This window comes from Lycorma delicatula, chromosome 4, assembly GCF_047948215.1.
Source record: "Lycorma delicatula isolate Av1 chromosome 4, ASM4794821v1, whole genome shotgun sequence".
Classification (NCBI taxonomy): domain Eukaryota; kingdom Metazoa; phylum Arthropoda; class Insecta; order Hemiptera; family Fulgoridae; genus Lycorma; species Lycorma delicatula.
Genome location: NC_134458.1, coordinates 14,847,465 through 14,875,460, shown reverse-complemented (window position 1 = coordinate 14,875,460; position 27,996 = coordinate 14,847,465). Strand labels below are relative to the sequence as shown.

At 31.0% G+C, this 27,996-nt stretch overlaps 1 protein-coding gene across 9 annotated transcripts in view; it reads left to right on the top strand.

The window, feature by feature from the left end:
• Positions 1-27,996, top strand: part of LOC142323129 (unconventional myosin-XVIIIa-like) — a 187,919-nt gene that overhangs the window by 6,478 nt on the left and 153,445 nt on the right. For 6 of the 9 annotated variants that reach the window (XR_012756028.1, XR_012756027.1, XM_075362362.1 and 3 more), the window contains exons 2-8: positions 6,579-6,740; positions 14,028-14,954; positions 19,682-19,831; positions 20,532-20,723; positions 21,756-21,935; positions 25,350-25,553; positions 27,647-27,799. Coding sequence is in view for 7 of the 9 variants with exons in the window: in XM_075362362.1 (XP_075218477.1) it covers positions 6,597-6,740; positions 14,028-14,954; positions 19,682-19,831; positions 20,532-20,723; positions 21,756-21,935; positions 25,350-25,553; positions 27,647-27,799 (1,950 nt within the window). In the remaining 2 variants the exon portion in view is untranslated. Of the gene's footprint in view, positions 1-6,575; positions 6,741-14,027; positions 14,955-19,681; positions 19,832-20,531; positions 20,724-21,755; positions 21,936-25,349; positions 25,554-27,646; positions 27,800-27,996 lie in introns of all 9 variants that reach the window. The other 3 variants (XM_075362364.1, XM_075362359.1, XM_075362361.1) reach the window with 1 other exon arrangement.

The following is a 27,996-nucleotide window of genomic DNA, read 5'->3' as shown; positions in this document are numbered from 1 at the left end:
AGGTCAGGCCCTGGGAGTGGAGGAATGGTGAGAAAGGAGTTTTAGTCGGTAGGGTGCAGGTGCACATAGGCCTTTAATTACATCTAGCCAAACCTGTGTGAGTCCGACACTCCCCCATTTATAGGGGGTATGTAATGGTATTTCTCAGACTCATTGAGAAAAAAAAATCAGTAAAAGATTATAGAATCTTTGCTGTTTTCTATTATGTTTAAAAAACTTAATATGCCTTTTACTTGTATTAGGTTTAAAAAATGTTACTATACTGTAAGTGATATGTCAGTTAATTTCCTTTCATAACATGCAGTGATCAGTGATCACTGCTTATATATGTTTGTAGAAATTTGTATATTTAATCATCCTACACATTGTTTTAATGTTATCATTTAGCTGATTATCAATAGCCATATGTTTGGCTATCTTTACTAGCTTTATTTTAACTCACAATGTTTTTCAATTTTTTTCCATGTTTGTCCTCAAATCTAGCATCATTAATTTAACATATTTCCTAACATTACCGATTGATGAAATTTTGCACGGTTACTAAGGTCAGGTGACAATAAATATTCCAGCATTTCTTTTGCAAACATCCCCCTGTATGGGGGTAGGTTTTTAAAATGTATATAAGCGAAAAAATAAAGTTTTGTTAATTTACAGTTGTATTCTCCCTCTATGAATCATGAGACCTTGCTGGTGAGGGGGGCTTGAGTGCTCAATGATACAGAGTAGCTGGACCGAAGGTGCAACCATATCTGAGAGGTGTCTGTTGTAAGCCTAAAGACTAAGGAATTAGTCCTGAAAGAGGGCAGCAGCTCTTTCAGTAGTTGTTAAGTGTGTAGGTCAGGAGGACTTAAATGGCTATGTCAACATCACTCAATCTTTTGAGTACTATGCAGCTGAAAGCAATGGAAAACTACAGCTGCTTTTTTTCCAAGAAAATGTAACTCTCCGTAGTAACAGAGATGGAGGCACCTTGGTAAAATATTCTGGAGGTAAACTGGTCCCCTGTTCGGATCTCCGGTTGTGGACTATTAAGGAAGGGGTCACCTGAAAATTAAAAAATAATATTCTACGAGTCTGAGCGTGGAATGTTAGAAGTCTAAAAAAGGTTGGTAGGTTAGAAAATTTAAAGAGGGAAATGGATAGCTTAAATGTAGATGTAGTAGGAATTAGTGAGGTTTGGTGGGAAAAGGAAAACAACTTTTGGTCAGGTGATTTTAGAATAATTAACACAGCTTCAAATAAAGGGCAGGCAGGAGTAGGTTTCATAATGAACAAGATGGTAGGGAAGAGAGTAGAGTGTTTCAAAATGCATAGTGACAAAACTCATTGTATTAAGGATAAAATCAAAACCTAAGCCAACAATGATTGTTAATATCTATTTGCGTACAAGAGCACATGATGATGAGGTAGAGTGTGTATATGAAGAAATTAACGATGCAATTAAACACATAAAAGGGGATGAAAATTTAATAATAGCTAGAGATTGGAATGCAAGCATTGGAAAAGGCAAGGAAAGAAATATTGTGGGTGATTACAGGCTGGGCAAAAGGAGTGAAAGAGGGATTGAATTTTGCATGAAGAATAATTTAGTAATTGCCAACACCCAGTTTAAAAATCATAATAGAAGAATATACACATGGAAAAAACCAGGTGGTACTGCAAGGTATCGGATAGATTATATCCTTGTTAAGCAAAGATTTAGAAATCAACTTGTTGACTGCAAAGCGTACACTGGAGCAGACATTGATAGCGACCATAATTTAGTGATAATGAAATGTAGATTGGGGTTTAAAATGCTGAACATGAATGTGGAGCGTGGAATGTTAGAAGTCTAAAAGGTTGGTAGGTTAGAAAATTTAAAGATAGAAATGGATAGATTAAATGTAGATGTAGTAGGAATTAGTGAGGTTCGGTGGGAAGAGGAAAACAACTTTTGGTCAGGTGATTTTAGAATAATTAACACAATTTCAAATAAAGTGCAGGCAGGAGTAGGTTTCGTAATGAACAAGAAGATTGAGAAGAGAGTAGAGCATTTCAAAATGCATAGCGATAAAATCAATTTAATAAGGATAAAATCAAAACCTAAACCGACAATGATTGTTAATGTCTACTGTATTGTAGCTGAAAACACAGTTGTGTTGTTTGCAATAAGCACGGATTTAGGAATGAATGAATTTTGTTCAGTCTTATTGCTGTCTTAAGTTTGTTAACAGTGCAGTGTCATAATGCCTTGAAATTGTGTAAATGATATGGATGCCCTTTGTTATGTATGTGGTGAGTTTACTGTAAAATCAAATAGAAAAAACATTACACCTTTAATTAAAAAAGCATATCATTTGTACTTTCAGTGTAAGATTCAGGATAAGATGTGGGCTCCTCATTTAGTATGCATTAATTTTTCTGTATATTTAAGAGGATGGCTGAAAGGTACACGGAAGGCTTTGCCATATGGTGTACCTATGGTTTGGCGTGAACCAAAGGATCGTGTAACCGATTATTACTTTTGTTTAACAGTTATGTCTGGAATTTCTAAAAAATTAAACATACCGTAAAATGTCCTTCATTTCAATTTGCAATCAGGCCTGTACCTCACAGTGAAATTATTCCAGTTCCTGAGCTACCTGTGAATGTGTGTTTCGAAAGCAGTGATGAAGAATCAGGCAGTACTGAAGAAGACAACAATGGTTTTGATTTTGAATTCTCTTCCAATAAGCCACATCTTATATCACAAGGTGAATTAAATGACTCGGTTAAGGATTTAAATTTATCAAAAAATCAAGCTGAACTGTTAGGATCAAGACTGCAAGGTTGGAATTTACTTCAAAAAAATACAAAAATTTTGGGCTTTGAAGTTGACAAAAAGAACTTTCTCAGTACTTTATTGATGAAAAAAATTTGATGTATTGCACAAATATTGATGAGCTTATGTTGCACCAGGACAAGTTCATAAACCTGAAGACTGGTGCCTTTTCATAGATTCGTCTAAGTATACATTTAAAAGTGGTTCTACTACACAACAAATATCCTTTGATTCCATCACTTATGGTATTAATTTGAAAGAGACATATGATGTGGTGAAAGATGTTCTTGAAAAAATAAATTATAAAAAAACATAGCTGGAACATATGTGGTAATTTGAAAGCTATTTTGATAGACATGCAGTTAGGCTGTACTAAGTACATGTGTTTTCTTTGCGAATGGGACAGCCAAGCCAGGGATAAACATGTTATCAAAGAGTGGAAGAAACAAGACAATTTAACTCCAAATGGGAAAAATATTATTCACGAGCCTTTAGTTGAACCCAAAGAAATACTTTTACTCTCTCTTCATATCAAGCTAGGACTAATGAAAAAATTTGTAAAAGAATGAAGAAGGATAGTCCCGGATTTTAGTACATCAGGCAGAAATTCCTGAATGTAAGTGAAGGAAAAATTAAAGAAGGAATATTTGTTGTCCTTAAATAAGAGAGTTGGTCAAATGATGTATTTAACTCTGTGTTAATTAATGTAGAAGGTGCAGCGTGGGCTTCATTTAAAGACGTTTGCAAACTTTTTTCTCGGCAAACAGAAATCTGACAATTACCATGATATTGTTAATTAACTTCTTACTTCATACAGAGCTATGGGATGTAATATATCTTTGAAAATACATTTCCTCCAATTACATCTGGATTTTTTCCCAGACAACCTCGGAGACGTAAATGATGAATATGGTGAATGTTTCGACCAAGACGTTTTGGTGAGGGAAATGGAATACTAACATGCGAGCCTATTACTGTTGGACATTAATTCGGGATGTGCCTGAGGCTATTTATAAAAGAAAAGCATCAGCAAAATCATTCTAATACAAGTATGGCCATGCAAAATTATAAATTTTACAGATTTTAACTATATTTTCCCTTAATTTTTTTTGAAGCATAATTAATTTAAAACTAAGGGTGATAGAACAATTGTATTTACAGATCTATAATGTATGCAAAAAAGCAATTCAAGCAATGGTATCACACTTGGAAAACCATCAAAAAACTTTTTTTGTCTATCAGTGTTACTAAAGTTATTATCACAATAAGAGTTTTAATTAAATTTTAAATTAAATTATAATCATTAGATGATTCCCATAAAGAGTATAAATTTTAATATAAAAGGAAGTTATATCTATGAAATCTGTTAGCCAGTAGTTGTTAGGTGTCAGTGATGTCGAATCAGAAAGTTGTCATTTCGTTTCCTTATCATGCACCCTACCTTGCATTGCATATATCGTAGTAATTATTATCAGAAGGAAAATTCAAACAGGATATGGATTGTTTATAAAATAAATGATTATGTTCATCTCTATAGAAACAAATTAATCATTATGTTCAGTTTCGATAAATTATAATTATGAAGTCCTATAATTGGCCCAAATATTGTTTAATTAATAGTTTTCAGCAATAGAGTAAATGTAATAGGAAAAAGAAAACGGTTTTAGTATTAAAACTAAATTAAAATTTTTGTGCAATTTTGTAGAAAACAGTATTCAGTCAAGATGAACTATAATAACATTTTTTTTGGATATAACCATGCCTTTCAGCATATTGCTCCTGACACTCCTGTTTAGTGTGATTTCAACCAGTGCTGATCATCTACTTACCAGAAGATCATTGGAACACCAGAATTACTTGCTGAATGTATTGATAGTTCATTATAATATTATTACGAGTACTTACTATTATTGTCTTGTAACAAAAAACTCATTGGTACTTATAAACTTGTACAGTGATGTACAGAAATCAGTGATTTTGGTATCATGCTGCATAATATTATTATTTCTCAAGGGCAACATAGTAAAGCACATTGTTGTTGGAGATATATTTTTACATTCAGAGTAGTTTAAAGTTATGTGCGAGTTGTACAAGTGAGTAGAATAAACAATACATTACTGTAACCCTTTTAGTACAGATACATTACGACATGTAACTTGCTGACTTTGATGACTGCATAAAATTTACAATAAAAGTGATTACGTAGGATAAAGTAATTAAATTAGCATTTTATCTAGTTACTCCTTTGAATGTCTTTATATTTGTTGTTTTATTATTATTGTATAGTAATAACCATGTTTTCATTCCTTAAATTTTGGTACCACCAAAAATTGAAATTTCTTGAAAATCATCAAGAAATTGATTTCCTGATAAATCTAGATTGATCAGGAATCTATTGGATATTCAATAGACAGTTTGTAAATATACTAGTAAATAATACGAGTAAGTATCCATCAGTACTGATTGATTTTTTTTACATGGCCCACAAGCCTTACTGTTTTTTTACAAGATTGTCAGAAACTTCTCAATTATTTTATAATCCATCCTAATAAAACGTCTTCATTTTTTGTCCTTTTATCAAACCACTTAATTTTTTAACTGGTTTTCCTATTGTTGATGATTTGCTGCCGTGAATGTTGCAGTCCAAACAAATATTTTTGAGAATTTATTTTTAATTCTTAAATCTCTGTTTGATATCAACATGTTTTCTTTTGTTCATAAAAGCTTTCCTAGGTTGTACAGGTTTCCTTTACTTTGTCCATGCTTTGTAATTGCACTAACTAAATAAAAAAAGAAGAAAAGTGACTTCTGGTTTATCATTAACTATCATAATATTTAATTCCTTATTACTCTCCTTTCTATCCTATTTAATTAACTTGGTTTTACTTTCATTTATGTTGACAATGAATTTCTCCATCAGTATTTTCAATTTATTTCCAGTTTCAGCTAAAATAACAATATCATCAGAACTTGTAAAAGTATTTATTTTTTGCTTGTATTATTGCTCTAATCAAACATTTTTTTGCTTTTATTTTGTTTTCATATATAGATTAAAAAGTGAAGGGCATTATTGTGCCACTCTTGAATATTATAGCTTGTCTTTCATATTTTTTTGCTATTATAACTACCTGATTCTTGAAGGAGTATCAGAATTATACACCAACTCTTTTTTTTGTATTTCAATCTTATTTTTCTTAAAATTTTTTATTATATTATATCAAATGGTTTTTGAAGATCTGCAAATATCATAGCTTTGTTTTTCTTCAACCTGCCTTTTAAAGCCTTAGGGTTGAAATTGCTTCTTGATTCCCATGCTTTTTCTGAAAGAAATTTGGTCTTCATTATTACTCTTTGTCTCTTTTGCTCACTTTTAAATATGTAGATTGTTTTATTTAGTAATTAGAAGCATAAGATGTTAAATTAACTATAATATTTGTCTTATTTATCTACTCATAATTTCTTTGTTATGCTAACTATTGACATTTTTGGACAAATCTTTTTTTGGTCTTATAATATTTTATTAAAGGAAGAATTTTTTAAGTAAATGATATTCTGTAATAATGTTTACAGTATTTGTGTTCTTTGTCATATTAATTTGTGTAGGTTGTGATCTATGTTACAACAAAATAATTTGTTTTGTGCTTCAGTTTAGAATGAGCTGAACAGACTTATACAAATCTTAAATATCTGTAATTTGGTAAAATTAATTTTAAACAGATTAATTTTTAGTTTTTAAACGGACTCTCAGTTATAAACAATTTTTACTTTGTTTCAGTAGACTTAGGAGTTTAAAAGGATGTTTAGTTTTATGAAAAAAGGTGGAAATTCTGTTGAAAAAGATGAAAAAGAAAAGAGGAAAAAAGAAAAGAAGGAGTTGAAGGAGCATAAGAAACGTGAGCGTGGAAATATGACAGCTGAAGAATTGTTACGATTGGATGAGGTATGTATTATACATATCTTTCAGGTTTTTCCATTTCAGAAAATTAATTTGCTTTTCATAATAACGTATAACTAGTAGTTTGTAGCATCTTACTCTTGTTTGGTAAATCATTGTGAATTAGCAGTCTTATTTATACAGTAACTGGCTCAGTATTGTTTAGTGATCTTTAGTCAGAAAGGTGTAACATGTGGATTGAAGTGGCAGACTTGAAAATTACCTTAAAAAATCATCTGTAATTACTATTTTTCTGTCAAATTTCAACTTTAGTCTCTCTTTTAAAAAAAACATTATTTCATCGTTAAAAAAAATGTTAAATTAATATTGGCGGACGCTGTCAAATATTAATTTGGCAAATCGGGTTTTTTTTTTTAATTTTTAAGAACTGAAGCGTGTGGGGGTCAATCCATTTGAAGTGACCCAAGGGTGGTTGCTTGACCAATTCAAAAAAAAATTGAAACTTATCCACTTGTTTCCTACATGTCTGAGGACATTAAAACAATTTTTTTTAGATTTTTTTATTTAAGCAGTTTACCTGTGGTAGTCATTTCTGCTATAGTGTGCGGATCTTTTTTTGTGATTGTAAGGATTTATGGAAAAAATCATAACTAAAAAGCTATTGGTTGTGGAAGAATGAAACAAAAAGTAATTTACTCATAATTTCTCAAGGTAAAAGACTGGTCCAGTGGTTTATTTACCTATCTCTCTTCTTTGTATGAGAAAATTACCAATAAAATTAACATAAACATGAAATAATAATAAACATGAAAAACAGTGAAATTTTTCTTTTGGTGATTTTTCTCAAGAGGCAGGGATGGGATACACAGTTTGAATTTACTCTTTTATATTTAGGTATATGTTAGTAGTTTTACCATAAATAATATTAATGGTGATATAGTTACTGTAAATCTTTATGAACTTTTGAAAACTAATTTTTTTTAAAATTCAAATTTTGGCTTCAAATAACTCTGATGGGGCTGGTGATATAAATCTCAAATGTGTACAACTTACAGTGTTTTTGTAGATGTTTACGGCAAATAAAAAGGGTTCTTGTGTATTGTACTAATAGAAAAGTTATAACCTCTCAAAAATTATGAAAACCCTGTTAAAAGCGATACCATTTTGACTCACTAAATAAGTGCTTCAAAGGGGTTTCTTGTCTTCTTTGCACTTTACTTTTTTATGTATTTGGCCCCTATATTGTTGAAGTTGACGTTTTCAATATTTTTAAAATAGTTTTTTTAAATTTATTAATGACAGGTCGTAATTTAATGATAACTTAATTAATACCAGTAACCTAATACAATTTTTGATTCAAAAATGCTTGTAAAATGTACCCAAGCTAAGATTTCAATGAGTAGTGTACACATTTTTTCAAGAATTTATTTTTATTTTTTTTATTCATTTTTGTAAACACTATCGAAGAAAAAATAAATTGTAGCAAAATTTTAATTATTCTTCAATGAAATAGCCTGTTTTTGTATCAATGAAAGTTTTTAGGGTGGTTAACCAACAGCTGTGGTATCTCTTCTGATAATTCTCCTGAAATTGTGTGAGAACGACCCGTCACTTTAGTTAGTTCAAGTGATGCCAACTTTTTCAGGACTTTGCAGATCGGTATCCACACTTTGTCTTGTTCAGCCTTTTGAAATAATGTACGTGGTCCAGCTTGGAAAAAATAAGCTTGCATATCATCATTTTCAAGGCTAATAATATCTACCACTTCTATCCACCTCTGGTCGTCATACACACAAGAAATAGAATCTTTTCCTTAAGTGAAAGTGGTACAATACTTGACACAGGATGATCTTCATAGTCCTTGAGGTCTGAAGTAAGGTTACATTCTTACAATGCATTCTGACACAGGAAAATACTTGTGGTAACTTCTAGTACCAACAACTCTTTCACAGCAGTCAAAACAGTTTTTTAGAGTTTTTGAAATCTTAGCTAGATCTCATCTGATTTAATCAAAAAATATGTTATGTTTTTCAGCTTTTGATTACAGAATTAATACATTTCATCAGCATTTAGTATCTGACTGTTTAATGGTTTTTGTAGGCTTGCCTTTGCCACCTCTCATTTTGTTATTCCTCCCACACCATCACAGGCGTTTTTCCCATGGGTTGATCCAAAGAGGTACCATTTGGCTTCAAAGTCGAAGTCTTTTTGTGACTGCTCACATTAGCAAAATTCATTTTATTTTTATACTGACTTGAAGTACCATCAGCAAAATAGATGAGTTTTTTAATAATGTTCTGATGTACTTCTTGATATGGTCTGTTAAAAGTTTTTGAAAGCAATAAAATGTTACTGTATTGTGCTTCAAGTGATCACTTAAAATACTCACTTTTATATTATAATTTATTGTTTTCCTTGAAATAGAACACAAAAGGGTGAACTTTGGCTTGGCTGTTGACCCAATGGAAGCTTTGTATCTCATCTTGAACAAGAAATGAAAAGTTTTCTGCAAAGTCTGCCGACACCAAACATTTTTTTTCACCTAATTCTGATTTTTTCTTCTTGAAAAACTGAACTTGAGATTTTGACACAAAATGATGAGTTTTCAGCTTTTCCAATTTTTCCTCTAACAATTCGAAAAACTTATCTTTGGTCTGAAGAACAGTAATCATCTCTGTCTTATCAGCTGTCACCCACTGTTTGTACATTATTATATTTGGCAACAGATCATACTCTTCAAAAAAGTTGAGCACATCAAACACTGCCTGCTTACCTGAACATTTGGTGCACATATTCATCATACATCTGTCATTATCCTTGTCACAAACAAAGATATCTACTAAGTTCTTATAATCAACATTAAGTTTGGGACCATCAGTCATGAGTTTGATATTCTGGTGATGGGGGCAGACACAAACTTTATGAGTCCCGGGTGCACCAGCCAAGATACGCAATTTTGGACAGAGTTCGCAGAACTTTGATCTTCCAATTTTTTCCTGAGGGTTTTCACATTTAGAGACATACAATTCATTTATCAGAACAAGGTGCTTTTGCTTATGCACTTTGACACCATCAACAACACGCGTGGTACACAATCCTTTTTACCTGGACACAGTTTGCTGTTATTGACATCTTCATAAAATAACACAACTTTTTTAATTGTGATGTTACTAGTTCCTGTTGTATATCTTTAACCTAACTCTGGTAGAATGCCTTGCTCATTAACTAATTCTCTAGTAAGTCTAACCAAATGCTGAGACACATTGAACTCTGATATTACCTTAGAGCTGGTCCATGATTGGGGAAGTAAACTGATAATTTTAACCTTATCTTCTTTAGAAGCAAGAACACATTTTTATCTTAGTTTTAAAATAAGATCATTTTATTTATGTGAAGAAGATTGAGTTGGATTTTCATTTTCAGAAACTTTTGAGTCAAAACACAATTCAAGATTATTTTTTAATTTTTCAGATACCTTGTTTATTTTAAATTTTAATGCTGATGGCCTTTGATCTGTGCTTAATTTTTTTCAATTTTGATGGAGGTGAAACACCCAAAATGCTACAAGCAGCATCCAGTTGTTCAATATTGTGATGTGGAGCAATGTATTGCTCTTGGTCTTTGCATTCATATAGTTCTTTGTTCTGCTGAGAAAAAATACTTTTGAAACAGTTAACACAGAGAAACTCTCCAGGAACTAAATTTAAATTTGGAAAAATGTGTTCTTTAAGAGATCGCTCTAATGTTATTTATCTTATGTTTTTCTTAATTGTTTTTTTATGAGTTCTCAAATGGTCACAACAGAACTGTCCAAAGAGGTGACTGAATTTTGACAAAAATCTTTTTTTTCATGATATTTACAAACACTACTAGTGACATCTGAATTAAGACGTAAAAAAATAAGTTGTAGGTTTTCATCTTTAAATTCACAATTTAATGAGTTCTTTTGGCACTGTACCATACACTGTTTTATGACACTTTTCATTCACATAAATTCCTATGGAACATTGTTCTTCATTTGTTTTATGTGAAATTACTAGAAAATAATGAAAAAATTTAACTGATTTTAAAATTTGCAAATATAATATTATCAAGAAAAACTTATTTATTTAATAAACACTTCCAAACAAAGGATGACATTAGAGACACTGTAAAGATGTGAACAGGTCACTGACTAATGTCAGACTGACCAGTCTGTAATTGCAAATCTAAGTGATGCAACAAGCATAAAGAGCATGTTGTAACATAAATTTTCTTGACAACTGGAAATGATTTCAAGCGCCGTTATAATGAACACTGCAGATGAATGGTTCAAACTACTTCAACTACAGTAATAAGTATAAAAATATTGAAGTGCCAAGAAGTCAAGAAACCCCTTGGAGCACTTATTTAGTGAGTCAAAATGGTATCGCTTTTAACAGGGTTTTCATAATTTTTGAGAGGTTATAACTTTTCTATTAGTACAATACACAAGAACCCTTTTTATTTGCCGTAAACATCTACAAAAACACTGTAAGTTGTACACATTTGAGATTTATATCACCAGCCCCATCAGAGTTATTTGAAGCCAAAATTTGAATTTAAAAAAAAAATTAGTTTTCAAAAGTTCATAAAGATTTACAGTAACTATATCACCATTAATATTATTTATGGTAAAACTACTAACATATACCTAAATATAAGAGTAAATTCAAACTGTGTATCCCATCCCTGCCTCTTGAAAAAAATCACCAAAAGAGAAATTTCACTGTTTTTCATGTTTATTATTATTTCATGTTTATGTTAATTTTATTGGTAATTTTCTCATACAAAGAAGAGAGATAGGTAAATAAACCACTGGACCAGTCTTTTACCTTGAGAAAATATGAGTAAATTACTTTTTGTTTCATTCTTCCAGGACCAATAGCTTTTTAGTTATGATTTTTTCAGTAAACCCTTACAATCACAAAAATAGGTGTGCACAATGGCCGCTACAGGTAAACTACTTAAAAGAAATCTAAAAAAAGTAGTTTTAAGGTCTTGAGACATGTAGGAAACAAGTGGGTAAGTTTCAATTTTTTTAAATTGGTCAAGCAACCACCTTTGGGTCACTTCAAATGGATTGACCCATAAAATAATTCTATGCTTTTAAAATTAACATTTTTCTAAATTTCCATTTAAAACTGTTTTTACAGTAAATCCGTTTGTTAATTCTCATCTTTAAATAAAAGTATTAATTGACATAAAATTTTGTATTTCTCATACATTTTGTTTGATTTCAATTTTGTGGTAAATTTTTCGGTAAATGCCTGTGTATATATAGGTTATAGATGCTACCTTCTAACTACAATGAAGTTGTCAATAAATCATAAGATCATTCTGTTTCCTAAAGTTTTCTGCTGTTTGTTTTTTTGTCTATAGAGATTTATTTGATAATACTTATGTTAGCTCTTTAGCTATGGTATTTTGTGATAATTTTTTTGTATTCACTGTAGTTTTTTAGAGTTAAAAATATTTGTGTGTGCATGTGTGAGCATTTATGCATGAATGCATACATACACATACATATGCTCATGCTTGTGAATGTGCTTACAGTATAAATACAGTATAAAATTATAGAACCACTGATTCAGTATGTTTTTATACTAGTTTGTGAGGAAAAAGTGTTAATCATGTATTTACATCCATGTTCTGCTAAGTTTATTAAAATTTACAGAGTTTATTTGTGTAACTGAAAGTGATAAAATTGCTAGAATAAAATTTACCTGTTTACAGAATATTTATTAATTTAATTTTAATTGTATTCATAGTTTCTAAGTTGTAGTAACACAAAATATGAGATCAATTTAAAAAGTATCTGACAGCCTGTAAAAAAAATAGCTTACCTAGTGGCTTGCAATCCTATTTCCTTTTAAAAGTAGTCTTCTTGTGACTCCACATATTTAACTCAGCAGTCCTATTGCTGGAAACAATCTTTAGTTTTCTGAATGAATAGCTGTGCTACTGTGCTCATCATTGTCCTCCAAGCTATCTAATTAGGATCCTTTCAGGGGTATCTTCAGTTCGGTGGACGATCAGAAATCTGTAGGAGACTGGCAGATCTGAGGAATTCTGTGTATGACCAAGAAATTCTGGATTACACAGTGAATGGATGGCCATGTTATTGTGATGTAACTGCCACTCATGTAATTCCACAAGTCTGATCTTGAACTGGCAGTGAACTGCATTACGAAGACAACACAAAACTTCTAGATACTGCTGTTTGTTGACAATTTGGCTTTCTCTTGTGTATTTGTGATGCACAACTCCATGGTAATTGACAAAATGTTTGCATTGCTTTCACTTTGCTCCTTACTTGTCTTATTTTTTCTTTGGCTTCTTGGATTTTTTATTGTATCCATAGGATCAAGATTATCACAGTCATAAGGAAGTTAGGATCACAGTTAGTGCATTCAGCATGTCCTAGTAATATCAGTTTCTTTCTGTTCAAGAGGAAGCAGTTTTGGCATGAATTTGGGGCCATTGTATGCATCCCCAAATTGTTTTTAAAAAAATGTGTACCAAACCATCTCTAATTCCAGTGTCATTTACAGCTTTTTGAAGTCGCCTGAAGATTTTCCATTATCAAACTTTGCACATTTTTAATGACATTTGGATTTTGGGTTGCTGGATTGTCATGATTGATGCTATTAAAAATCAAGTATAGTATAACATTTTTTTTTAAGGGAATGGAAACAAAGTTTGAGCAGGAACATTTAATTTTAATATTGTTCATATTTTAAATATTGTTATGTAAACAATGGAAATGAAATATAAAATTCTCCTTATGATCTACAAAGTGTGTACACTTTGTAGATCATAAGTGAAGTTAATGTTTAAGAAAAATCTTATTTCGTGAAATAGACTAAGATTTACATTTATTAGGAGTAGCGATTAATATCTTTGCTGAATTTTATACTAACCATTTGTTCAGTTATTGAGAAACAACTACTTTAACAGTTCATGAGTGTATGGTGTCATAATATGCAGTAATTAAAAATTGTTTGGTCTTTTAAATGATTCTACAGTTCATAAATTAATAACAAGGAATAAACTGTGGCTACTAATGAATTTTAGAAGTCAGCAATTTTTCTGGTTATAAAAATCATTGTTTTTCATGTTCTTTGATTTAGCCTGACCAATGTAGTGTGCTAGTTATAGATGACATTGTGTGTTATAGATGACATTATGAATTTACATGTACGATTCTGTCATATATTGACTTAAATAATTTTTTTCTTACCTTTTTCAGTTATTCATGGGAAATTGTTTAAAAAAAGTTGGTTTCTTAAAAGTGTTTATATTTTTTTTCAGGTCAGACGGTCATTAAAAATAAGAGGGCGTCATAAAGAAAAAGAAAAATTACCAAGTGGTATTACAGCTGATTATAGTGCAAATTTTTTGGCTGATGTCAATAGAGATGGTGATGGAAAGTGTACAGATAATTTAACCCAGAGTGATAGTTCTGAAGCCAGTCTTACATCTCAGCGTTCATTACCTCCGCCTACATTACCCCCTCGACCACCTAAAAGAGGGATACTTAAGCAGAGTTCATCAAGACCTTCTTCTGGAGGAAAAGATAGTGTTTGTAATATAGATGATTCAACACTCGTTCAAAATACTTTACAAAATGAAGTGATAACTTACCAGAATATCACTCAGATAGCTGAAGCTAAGAATGCATCCGGTAACTCATTAGACGTTGTTGATAGATGTGATAGGTGGCGAGATTCATCTTCAGTGGGCAGTGGTGAACAGATGTTGACCCCTCCTGTTATAGTAACTAGTAAATCACCCAGTATTGAAAGTCTTACCGATTCAACAAATAATAGCAGTTTTACTACACCACCATTTAGTTTAAGTCCATTAGAATCAGGACAAGAACTCCTTTTTAAAAAAGGTCTTCCATTACCAGATATTGAACCGGTAGTTCTTCCAGAACCTAGGGAACTCACAATACATCGACAACCACCACCTAGATGTGATTTTGGATTTTCATTAAGACGTGTAGTTGTGGTCGACCGTTGGTCTAAAGGCAGTGGAGTTTGTCAGTTTAGTGCCGTTGTATTAGCAGAACCTGGGATAACTAATAATTCATCTGTGTATCTTCAAACTAATTATGAGACTGGATTATTACCTGGTGATAGGTTACTCGAAGTAAATGGAATAAGTGTTAGTGATAAAGCTAGAGAAGAGATTATTGAAATGATTAAGTCTTCCGGACCATCTGTAACAGTTAAGGTAAGAGAATGACTTTTTGAAAACTAAATTTTAATTTTTTATGATTATATATATACATTGTATACTGCTTACTGCATGATTGGTTATAAAAATATATTATTACAGCAAGCAGATTGAGTTACTTATTTTACAGGTTTTATGTTATTTTGTTTTGTAAAGTTTACATGATTACTATCTATTGGTTATTACTAGCAAATGATTAAATAAAGCATTCCTTTATTCAGGAATGCTTGAATAAAAAGCATTGTGTGTTAGTTGTTAATTGATGAAGAAAATTTAATCACGTATGGACAGGTATAGTTGATAATTTAATGATATTGTAGCTGTTAATAAGGAACTGAAATACTTGCTGCATTTGTATCACTTATTTGCTTACTTGCTATCACTTATTTGTAATATCTTTTTCACGTGGTATTTGATTTCACCCTGGAAATTTTGTTTCATAGTTTATAGCATAGTTTGTTTCATAGTTCATGGTTATGTAAATTTATTCATCTTATTTTATAGAATGCCATCTTAATGAGTGCAGTTTACAATGTTCATTTTGCTATTTTTTTTTAATTAAGAGTGATTAGTTTTGAACATTTTCTTTTATTCTTCTGTTTTTATTTAAAATAGCATTTGTTTGATACATTTAGTTTTTCATTCTGAAGAGTTTATTTTCTGTTTATAAGTTTTTCATTTGCATTCTTATTTAAAATGTTTTAATTGTATCAAAAAGCAATAAAAAATATATATACAATCTACTAGTAAAAAGAAGTGGAACATTATTTTCTGTTAAGTAAAAAATCTAATAGATCTATTGAGATGAAAAGATCTAGTTTGACTATTCAAGGTGGTATCAAAAAATTTGAGCCTAGTTTTGTAATATGCCAACAGATGGCACCACAAGGGTGCATGCACAATCATGGTGCACTGACCTTCATAAGTTAGTGTGCGAAGAGACATGTACAGTGTGCATCGGTAGCTGTGCAGCTCATGCTATTTTGACCGTGTGTGTTACCACTGTTATGATTCCAACATAAACACCAAGTTTGAATAAAGAACGAACATGAAATTCTGTGTGAAACTGCAAATCTGCTACTGAGATGTTGCACAGTAAGTTTATGACAATGCTGCCATGAGTTGTATGAGATGTTTTGAGTAGCACAAGCACTTCAAGAATGGAAGAACATCACTGAAAGACAATGAAAGATTAGCAAAACCTTCAACAAGCTCAACACCAGAAAATGTCAAAAGGTGCATTGAGAATTTGTGCCTAGTGGTCAGTCCATCAATAGCAAGTTCTCTTTAATGCGGCGGAGGGTGGACGTTCAGAAAGAGAGTGACTAACTGTGGCGCATGAAAAACTGAATGCCCCATGACAATGCTCTTACGTGTGTTTCTCGCAAGGCACAACATGATGTCATTTCCATATGCGCTGTACTCTCCAGATTTGGTTCCTGTGGAATTCACCATCTACCCGCATTTGAAAATCCAGATTAAAGGCTAGCTTAAAGCTGTTTTGACACCATTACAGACATCCAGCATGAATTGCAGTAGGGGTACTTGCCACGCTTTGAAAAGTGGACTTCTAGGACACATTTCAGCAGTGGCAAGAATGCTGGGAATGCTGTATTGCTGTGCTACTGCTTTATAGATGACAGTGCATACCCATAGATAAATAATTTCTTATTAACAGAGCTGATCTTTAAACTTTTTGATATTCCCTTGTATTACTGCAATTTAGAAAAATAATTAAAACAAAAAAATTGAAGCAAAAATACAAGGCAAGAAAATAAGATAATCTGTTAGGATTTTGAGAAGATTTTTTTAGCCTGGTTTAAATAGAAACATCAAAATGTTCCTATAGTGGACCAATTTTACAATTCAAAGGAAACAATATTAATAATTGAAAAACTGCAGTTAATGTTACCAGTAGATAGATTTTCCTTAATAAACAGTTTGCACCAAAAACTTATAAAAATGTATCGCAGATTATTTTATAAGGAGTTATTGCAATACTTTTTATTATTATTTAGTTATAACAAACTATTTGTTAATAATTTTTATAAGGTCTAGTTTTAATTGAGGTTGGTTTAAAAGATAAGGTTGGCATATACATTTATTTTCTACACTAATTGTGAAACTGGGGTAGTCAAGAAGTAAAAACATAAGTGCAACATTTCTTCAAATGTGTAAAAAATTTCAACTGGTCTTTTGTGAGTAATTGTTTATCAAGTTTATATTTTAATTAATGAATCGAAAGTCAGGAATGTAAAATAATTAAAAAGGTTATTTTAAGTACTTACTGTATTATAGTAATCTTCTACGCCTAAAAATTTATTACTTTAAGTAAAAATATGTTCCATTAAATAAATTAAAAACACAATTTATTATATTTATGATACTAAGAGTAACAAACTTACTATTGTTTTTTTATTTATTTATTCAGTGACGTTGTTTGAAGTTACAGTCTACACTGAATTACATGATGTGACTGTTATAAAAAACAGTCACATTATGAGCTATCTGACTGTATCATTAACTCCTTATATCTTCAAGTTTGTTATAACCAATATTGACTACACTAATGTTATCTAAAGTTTGGTTTTGGTCATTGAAGTACACATGCATGCACACACTCACTCACTCTCCCCCTCTCCACCCCTATTACTCCCTCTCGCTCACCCCTCTCTATCAATGAAATGGTGGAAGGGTGTTTGCTCTGGTCATAGTAACACATACATACGTCAATCCATTGGTGTCAGATAGAACTACTACACTCTTGGCAACTATATTTGTTGACTGGCTACTGAGTGGAGAGTGTCTGTGATGTATTTAACTCTTCTTGTACTTGCAGAGCATTTTTCATCAATAATATAAAACGTACTTTTAAGTACGTTTTACTTACTACGTACGTTTTAGTACGTGTAACTACCAGAAATTACACTAGTCTGTATATACAACTGTACATTTTCTACATAGTATTTTTATTTACTGTAGAATGTTTAATATTTTTCAAGAATCATTAGTCAATGGTTAGTTTCAGCGGTTTTTGTTATGCAATAACTTCAAAAAGATAGTGTAACAGTTTAATCATTCGTAAAATGGTTCAAAGAAATGCTTTTAAAAAAAGTTAATTCAAGTAGCACCATAGTAATCGATAATGCATCATATCACTTGGTGCAATTGGATATGTCAGGAATTCATGGTCAATACACATGTTCTATAAAAAAATTGGTTTATTTTCATCTTTCTACATTTTATTTTTTTGTATTTTAATTACGCTCCCTTTAGACTTATAATATTTAGTGATCAATTGCTTAACATTTAAATACTGCCAATTGCTTTGCGATTTGGGGAACTGTTCTGATTATTGCTAGTGGATGTGAAAGTATGAGGGTGATATTTGTATGTTTTTTTATATTTAGAAATTTTATAACCTCTTTATTGTTTAATTTATCGATGTAATTAATGTGCAAATAGCAACTTGTAGTTAAAGTGAAAATTTACTTGTAAAGGGATCTTAGTTCTGTGTTGGATGTTATAACTATAACATCTGTAATAATACAGTTTGGTTATAATTAATATAAACCCTTTCAGTTGTATAGGAGTATTCATCATATAAATTTATTAGAAATGTGAAAATTTGTTAACTTATGGTATTGTATCCACATGTAAATACGTATTAAATTTGTAAATAATTTGCTTTTTTAAAAGAGATAATTTTCTATTGGCTCCCTTATTGACAAATGAATAAAAGCTTAGTATTTTTGTGATCAAAATATATGTTATTGTTAATTTAGTATTCAGAAAGGGCTTACAGTCAGAGTTTTTCAAACAGCTGTACTGGCTACTATTTTTAAACAGTAAATTTTATGAAAAATCATTACAGATTTTTCATCCTGGCTATTAATAAGTAACTTTACTGCAAAATTTCTTGAAAATTGGATAAACCTATTTAGCTTTATCTGCATTACAAAACACAAGCAGATAAAATCCCAGAAAAATTAATTTAAAACAGTAACCCACTTCACTCTGTTAATAATTTATGCAAATAAATAGTAAATGAAAGAAATAATATAGTATATCAAATTCAGATGTATGAATTGCAATATGAATAATTAATAAAAGGAATCAAAATAGTTTATGAAATTATCAGTTACGTTTCATTTTATTACTCAACTCTCCTTCAAAATGTCATTTTTTTGTATTTATATGAATGTGGTTGTGTTGTTGTACATTTAAATATGGTATTTTGGTGCTTACTAGAGGTCTTCCCTCCAGGTGAAGCAGAGGCTAGCATCACCACTGACTGCATGATAGGAGTACTAGCTAATATTTCCATATTACGTACTTCGGGTGTACTAGTTAAATATGTTAGAAGAATGGGAATGTCACTGCTGCACTTGCACTTTTAATGTATAGCTTATTACAGTAAATAAATATGTCAGGTGTACTTTACTCTTTCTGTGAGATTTTCTAAGGTGGGGTGGAGGGGGCTCCATTCATATTAAGGAGTCATAAAAAGATCCCAAGTGACTGACATTTAATGGGCAAAGGCAGGCTATCTTCAAATCTAAATTAATGATGTAATAACAATAAGCATAAATTAAAAAGTAATCCACGAATATTACATTAACTTTAAAGTTACACACAATAAATAATGAGTTCTGCTATAGGTAAATTTTATTTATTGTACGTTCCTTACAGTTATTGAATTTAATTAAAAAATTTATTTTAAGGTTCAACCAGTACCTGAATTGAGTGAGCTTAGTAGATATCTTAAAGTAATGAGTGGGTCGCCTGGCCAAATTGATTCTGGAGAGTCGTCTTCAGATGATTTAGCACTAGTTATTAGAAGAAGTGCAAGCTCAAGATTTATTGAAAAAATGGTAAGTGTTATTTTTAGTTACAGTTCATTTCTTATAATCTGAATTTTGCTGATCCAAGTTTTCCAGTCTGAAATGATTTTACTAAAAAAAGTAAATTAAAAAAAATATTCCACTTAGTGATTATTTTAAAAGAAAAAAAACCCTTGAAGACTTGTTAAAAAGATAGTAATCCATTTATAGTGATTTATTTCTTCAACAATAAACATTTATGCTAATTGATAATAACAGCATGGACAGAGAATTAATAGGGCAGGCTGCTGATTATGAAGTTTTAATACAGTTCCATCAGTTTTTATTGCTTCTGTTTGTATTACTCAGATTTATATTACTCCTTGACTATAATTTAAGGTTATGAAAATTTACAAGATAAAGATAAGTTTTATTTTCACTGACTTATAACTTTCAATTATGATTATAATGTTTCAATTTAATGAAAATATATGACAAATCAGGAAATTATACCGTATACTGTTATGTGACATTTGTGAAACCAAGTCTTACAGCAGAATGTTTATTGCATAAAATAGTAAAACTATGTCTCTTCAGCAATCTTAATTTGATTTGAGTTTATTTCATTGATGAGATATTGTTTACAAACTTTATAACAATTTATTTGTGATTCCAAACTGATCCAAACATTTGTATGTTAAAAATCAATTGATAGTGTGATTGTGTGTTTATTGTTTCTAAAATTCTACAGGCTAAATCAGAAGAGCAGTTGGCACAAGAGCGAACATGGCTACAAAGTGAAAGCGAACGTGTCTGGTTAGTACATAGTGCTGGCTTCTCTTTAGTTAAACAACATTCTCACTGTCCACAATCTGGTAAAGTTATAGTATCTCTTGAAAATCCTTCTGAAGAGATAATGGTTGATGAAGATGACATTGAAAAGGTAATTAAAATTTTCTCATTGATCCATTTATAATTATTAAAATAAAATTATGTGGGTTTATGTGTATGTAGTCAACCATCTTTCACTACTCTTGTTACTACTGTCGACTTTAATTAATTGTGCAAAATACACTCTTTGAGCAAAGTGGCAAGGTGACTGGATTGCTGCAGTGGATAATAAACTCTGACACATCAGGATACCGTGCTGCCATGGAACTCTTCATGTAGAAAAATTTACAGAGAGGAATTGATCCTCTACCGATTGTGATTAGGACATATCAGATACCCACGGGTATTTGATGTCATCAGAAAACACACCGCTATGTGTATAATGTAACTGCTGCGTAACTGTGTGCCACATCCTTATGGATTGCATACATTTTGCAGCCGTGTGACATAAATTTAAATTGCTGAAAAAAATTCATCGTATCCTAAGCAATGATATAAAAATTTTAGATCAGTTGTGTTATTCTATAAATTATCAATATGCTTCATAAAATTGAATTTATTTACCATGTGAAATCAAGAGTCAATTTTTGATTTTACTTTATTTTGTTATTCGTGTTTTATATTTTATTCTAGTGCTTACATTTTTTTTTTATTAATTTAGTTTTAATATTTTTTTTTTTTTAATCTTAGTTCTTTAATATTTTTGTTAACTGAGAAGGGGCCCTTTACTCTCCTCTTGGACTTTGTTAAATTTCATTTATGTTTATTTTAATTTTATACTTTTTATGCTTGCTGTTCTTTTTAAATAAAATATTTCTTATTTTTAAGATTCTGACTGATATTAGTTATAAGTATTTCTGCTGTGATTCTAATTGTAAGTTTTTCATTTTTTTAAATATTTTTAGTTTTAGTTTTAGTTGCTTCTTTGTTATATGTTTATTCCGGGCGTCGATAACATAAAAATGTTTTTTGCCCCTGAAAAAAAAAAAAATGTACGGGACAAAATTTCAATGTTATTGTGTAGATTGTTAGTGAAAATTAAAGTATATACAAGTGTATCTTCTTTAAAATTGATTGATTTCAGGCAAATCCACCACAGCTGGATAGAGTAGATGATCTCTCACTATTACGTTATTTAAATGAATCGAGTGCATTGCATACATTAAGACAACGGTATGGTGGAAATCTTATTCACACATACACTGGAGAGTCAGTAATAATTATGAATCCAGTCACACCATTAGCTCCATTATATTCTGAAAAGGTTTGTGTAAATTTAAATTAAGCCTTGTTTATTGCTTATTCTAATGGTGATTGCTGAAGTTCCTAAGATATGATCTCAATTTTGATGTGCAAAATATATGTATTTTTTATATTGCAAGGAAGTCACAAAAACATTTTTTCCCATTGTATTGTTTATGCTTACTTTCATTTATATCTCTTTTATAATAATTTGCTGTAGGATCAATCTATTGAATGAGAGTTAATGTAAATTATAATTATGATTGTGTTGTATGCTTACAGTTTGTTGGGTTTTATTTAATAATAGCCTTTGTAGTGTGAACAAGTGACAAGACTATTTTCTTAAATAAATTTTAAATGGCACTGATTGTTTTATTAACTAATCACTAATAAATGTCAGCAGCGCAGAAAACTGCACCCATTGTTGTTAAACATGTGTGATTTATAAGAACTAGTCTTTGACACTTTGGTCATTGGCAGTTTAATCCTCCTTTGACTTTACTACTTTACCTTACATTACATTCTTAAGTTCCTGCTTTTTACAGTCTGAGACCATTCCAGATGTTGTGGAACGATGAGATTGCAATTCATTATGACAATCTCGGATCCAAAATTATTTACGTGAGAATATAGCAAGTGCATTACTCAATTAAGTGATGGTCTGTTAAACAGAGTTTATTAATTTGCTTTGTAATTTATTGTAATTAGTATTAATTGTCCAAAATTTGGAAATTAAATTATGTGTAATTTTTTCAATACTCCTTGTCTGTTGAGTGATAGATGCTGTATTAATATATTTCATTTCTATTGTCAATTTATTAATGATATATATATATATATATATATACACACACACACACACACACACACACAAGGTCTGTCCAGAAAGTAATGGCACCAAGTCTGCAACTGTGAAAAAAAAGCATATATTTACACAATAATAAGAATAATAATACCTTTACATTAAAATTCTTCAAAATATTTGTCCTCCTGTGTCGATACATCTTTGTCAGTGATATTTCCAATCTGCAAAGGCATCCTGAAGGCCTGTTCAGGAAGTGTGTTTAAAGCCATTTCACAAGCTGCTTTCACATTGTCAATTGTTCTGTCACTCTTTCAGGGAGAATTTCAAACAGAGAAACAAAAAGAAGTCTGCGGGAGTCAAGTTGGGACTGTCCCAAGGCTGAGGCAGCATTGCCACATTAGATTTGGCCAGGTAGCTGGTCACAGTGAAGGTAGTGTGGGCTGGCGCGTTGTGATGGTGAAGTTTCTAATCGGCACTGATATCTGGTCTGACGTGCCAGATCCTTGCTCTCAGTCTCTTGAGGACTTCTACGTAAAAGTTAAGAGTTAATGGTTGTCCCAGGAAGTACAAACTCACGGTAGACGATCCCCCTCATGTCAAAAAACACAATAAGCATCGTCTTGATCTCTTATTTGCTCATTTGAGCCTTTTTGGGATGAGGGGATGCCGAGGTGTGCCACTCAGTAGTTTGCCTCTTTGTTTTGGGGTTGTACTGGAATATCCACATTTCATCATTCATGATAACATTGTCCACAAAGGGAGGATCATTTTCACATATTTCCAAAACATCTTGACAAATCTCTACTTGGTGAGATTTTTGGTTGTTGGTCAAAATTCTTTGGACAGAACTTTGTACACACTTCTCATATGCAAATCCTTGGTCACAATCTCGAGGATGATAGTTTTTGGAATATTTAATATGTCGGCCATTAAATGAACACCCATTCGACAGTCTCTTTGCAAACGTTTTTTCACATTTTTGTTGTTTGAAGAGATTGATGGGGTGGGCTTTGTTGTTGATCTCTTCATTATTTTCCAAAAACGCCTTGTGCCATCTGTAGACTTGTCTTTCTGATAAACGCTCATCCCTATAAGCCTGTTGAACCATTGGAAATGTTTCTGCTGCAGACTTGCTGAGTTTCACACAAAACTTGATCGCGTATGTTTGTTCCAGTGAGCGCTGCATCGTGACTTGTACAAGAGACAAAACAAAGGTTTACGAAATCGCCCGTCCTTCACCTCTGAGAGCTCAGGGATAACTGAGCAAGCACTTGCTTGGTAATTGAGTTATACCACCATCGATCCCGGCGGATGTTAGAGTGTGTTACAATCTACAGTTGCTGTTACACTGTACAGTCGCTTCACACTAAAAGTATGACATTACTTTCCAGACAGACCTTGTGTATATAATGAGGAAATAGCTTAAAAATGCCTGCCAAAAGTAAAAATAGGCCAAAAAATAAAATAAACTCTTGGTTTCGTAGATGAATTGGCACTGCTAGAAAATTACAACGATGAAGCTAAATCATAGATATTACAACTTCAAAACATTGCAAATAAAATTGGCCTCAAAATATCATTCAAAAAGACAGAAATTATGCCCCCAAAACCAACACGATTAAAAGAAGTAAACATAAATATAAAATAGTAACCCAATTTAAATACCCCTTGGAGAAATAATAACAAACAACCTAAACGAAAAAATCTCAATCTGTATAAGAAGAAAGAAATTAAAGCTCAAAAATTAACCTGGTACAGTTACAATAAAAAATGCCTATTAATAGATGTAAAAATAGACATTACAACAGTTATAAAGCCACTTATGCAGCAGAAACACTCTTTCATGTTAACGAGTAATCAAAGACAGACAGACTCCAGAAAATTGAAATAAGAATTGGAAGAACCTGCATCAATAAAAAGTACCAGAAAGACAGGCAGTGGTGGATGCACAACAAAGTCTTGTATAAAGAGTTAGAACCGATCATTGATACCATGCTTAAGAGGAGGCTAGGATTCTTTGGACATATCATGAGGATGCAAGATTCAAGACTTCTGAAACGGCTAGTACAGAACAACTTGACTCAAAAAAACACCAAGACAGGATGCAGATGGATCAGAGAAATAAGAGAGGATCTGAAGGAAATTGGCCTTACACCAGAAGACACCACAGATTAAGATAAAATTAAACAAAAAAATCAAGAACAAAAACATTCGCTTCACACTCACAAGAATAAACTCACAACATGAACATTTTCAACACTAGAAGGGCAAAAAGATCGGAACGTGTGAAAAAGTACTGGGAGGACTGCAAGGCCCAAACAGTTCCATTGAATAGACTTTGTTAATGAACTGACTAAAGTGATCCTATGCGGTCATAAAAGATAATAATTTTTATCTGTCAGAAATTGTATTAAGATCTCAGTGTGATAATTGTTACTATATTAGAATTGAATTAAGGGATGTTATTTTTTCAGTTAAGATATTAATTCATAAAATAATTGTTTAATGAAAATTTCTGTTACTGCTGATGATTCTTTTCAGATTTATTTGTTTAAAATATATACATTTTTTGTATAATTCTGCTGAACGTTCTCTTTAGTTGTTCATGTGAATATTCTTATAAAATTGTAGGTTGCACAGATGTTTTTCGGATGGAAATCTGAAGAAGAAATGCCTGGCCATATTTATGCAGTTGCTCAATCAGTATATCGTAATGCTGTTTCAAGCCGATCTGATCATTCTGTCATCTTCCTTGGTCATTCTGCTAGTGGAAAAACTGTTAACTATCGGCATACATTGCATTATCTTGTTTTGGCTGCAGGATCATCCAATAAGGTAAATGCCTTTAATCCTTTGGGAGCAGAATAAAACAACCTATTATATAGTTTTCATACATCTGTTTGATTACACGTGATTTCTGGTAGATTTGTATATATTTATCCTTTAATATCATATTTTTCATTGTAAGATAATGAAATAACACTTGTTGTGACATCCATATAGGAAGAGGTTTACAAGTATGTAACGTGCAAAGATGGTGTAAAAACTTAATAAGTACACTTTAATAAACATAGCTGTACACATAGACTGATCTGTTCTATTGACATTTGCATCATGTTCTTTCCTATTGACTATTGTATCCATGTAAATGTCAACAGGCTTCTTTCTCAACATTCTGTTATATTTCTTGTAGGTTTTCTCCAGTAATTGTGTGTGATCTAATTGCTGTATTCTTTTCAAATTGTAAATTTGACACACAGTTGAAACGAAATAAATATATATTTGTGTGTATGCGTGCGTGCGCGTGTGAGGTATGTAATATCCAGCATAAAACAGAACTAATTTCATTTCTCATAACAATTAGACCTATAATAACTGAATGATTTTTAAATATATTTCTACATAAAATTCTACCAATTACTAACAACAGCTTATTTGTTTTTTTATGAATCGTTGATATTGAGGATAATCATTCAGTGAATTAGGAGTGCATACAATGGTTATTATGTCTTCATCTGAACTAGGATTATATTTAATTAATTATTTTGCTTTCAGTCATAGTATAACAGCTTGTATAGCTACAGAAGAATATGCAATGTAGTGAATAAAAAAAAAATGATTCATTAGAATTAGGTTTTTAGTATGGTGAGTAAAAATTAATTTTACTGAAGTGTTGTATATGTACATGTTTTCTTCTCAAAAAATAAAATAAATTTTCTTTTAGTATCATAACTAAGCAATTGGTAGATTCTTTCCAAAACTTTTTTTACGTTTTAAAATATATCTGACGTAATGCATAAATCTTTTAAGATAATTTTAGATGCTTTACAAAAATTTCAATTATTTGGGTTTAGCTCTCCCCTCCACCAAAAACAGCATTTTTATCGTGTCAAAAATTAAGTGGTTTTGATTTTAGTGATGTGCATACCTATTGTAATAAAACACTTTTATTGTAAGTTAAATTATTTCTTTTGTATCCATAATTTTCTATTCTTTTCGGTTATGTATTAATTTTATTATCTTACTATTTCCTTCACTTTATGTCTTGTTATTTGCTTTATGCAGTCTTGTCCTTCCATTTTAGTTTTTAATTTCTGTTCTTTTTATTGCTATAACTAAACCTAGATGCCATAAAGTATGGTTCATCTTTATTTTGTTCTTCCTCTTTATCTTTTGACAAAGATTTTTTCCTAGTTTCAATTTTCTCTGATTTGTCTTAAAGTTTGATCTGAAATTTTAGTAACCTAATTAATCTTTAATGTTCATCATCTGTAATGCCATCTATAATGTCTAGTGTAATTAGCCTCTGTTCTTTACTTATCTGGCATTTCTAATACCTATGTTTCACTACCATAGAATTGTAAACTCCATATTCCGTATTAATATTTTTTAAAGGTCTCCTAGTTCTTAAAACAATGTTAGAAACAGCAAATTTATTTTTTTTATGTAAACTCACTTGGGTTACACTATTTGACTTTTGTTGTCTTTCCTACTTAGTTCACTATCGTAATTTTACTACCTAAATAACAAAACTTTGTTTCTTCTGATTTGTGTTATCTTAATGAAATGATCATTAGATTACCTTCTGTCACTTCGTTATTTTGTTTTATTCATAAATTGAGTTTTTTGTCATGGATAATGAGTATATCATTCAGTATTTATTTCTTATTACTCATTTTTAATTTCAGATAAAATAACAATATTAACAGTAAATCTAAATATGTTTATTTTTGTTGTATTGTTACTCTGTTCTGAAATTATTCTGTATTCAATAATATGTAAATACATTAACTTAATGTTATTTATACATGGAATATGTAAAATAACTTTTTTATTGTTTTGCATCTTCTTATATAATACTTGTATATTGAAGAATCTTAGTTATAGTAGTTATTTAAGACACTTTATTCTTTCTTTTTTTTTTGTAGGTTCTCAGTTTAGATAAATTGAATGCCATTTGGTCGTTACTTGAATCTTTTGGGCATGCCCGTACAAAACTGAATAATAATGCCACTAGATTAATGCATACACTTACACTTGATCATGATCACGTTGGGCAGATTGTATCAGCATCTATACAGGTACAGTAAAAATCGGCTGTTATAAGTAGGTTTATGATAGTTGTAAGAAGGTTGTGTTGGCTACAGAAAAGCAATGAGTTTGAAAAGAGGTTCACTTGCACCTTTTTACCACTGATAATGAATAAAAAAAAATTTACTTTAATCTTTATATTTATGTATATAGTTCATAAGTGTGTGATGTGTGAAAATTATGTATG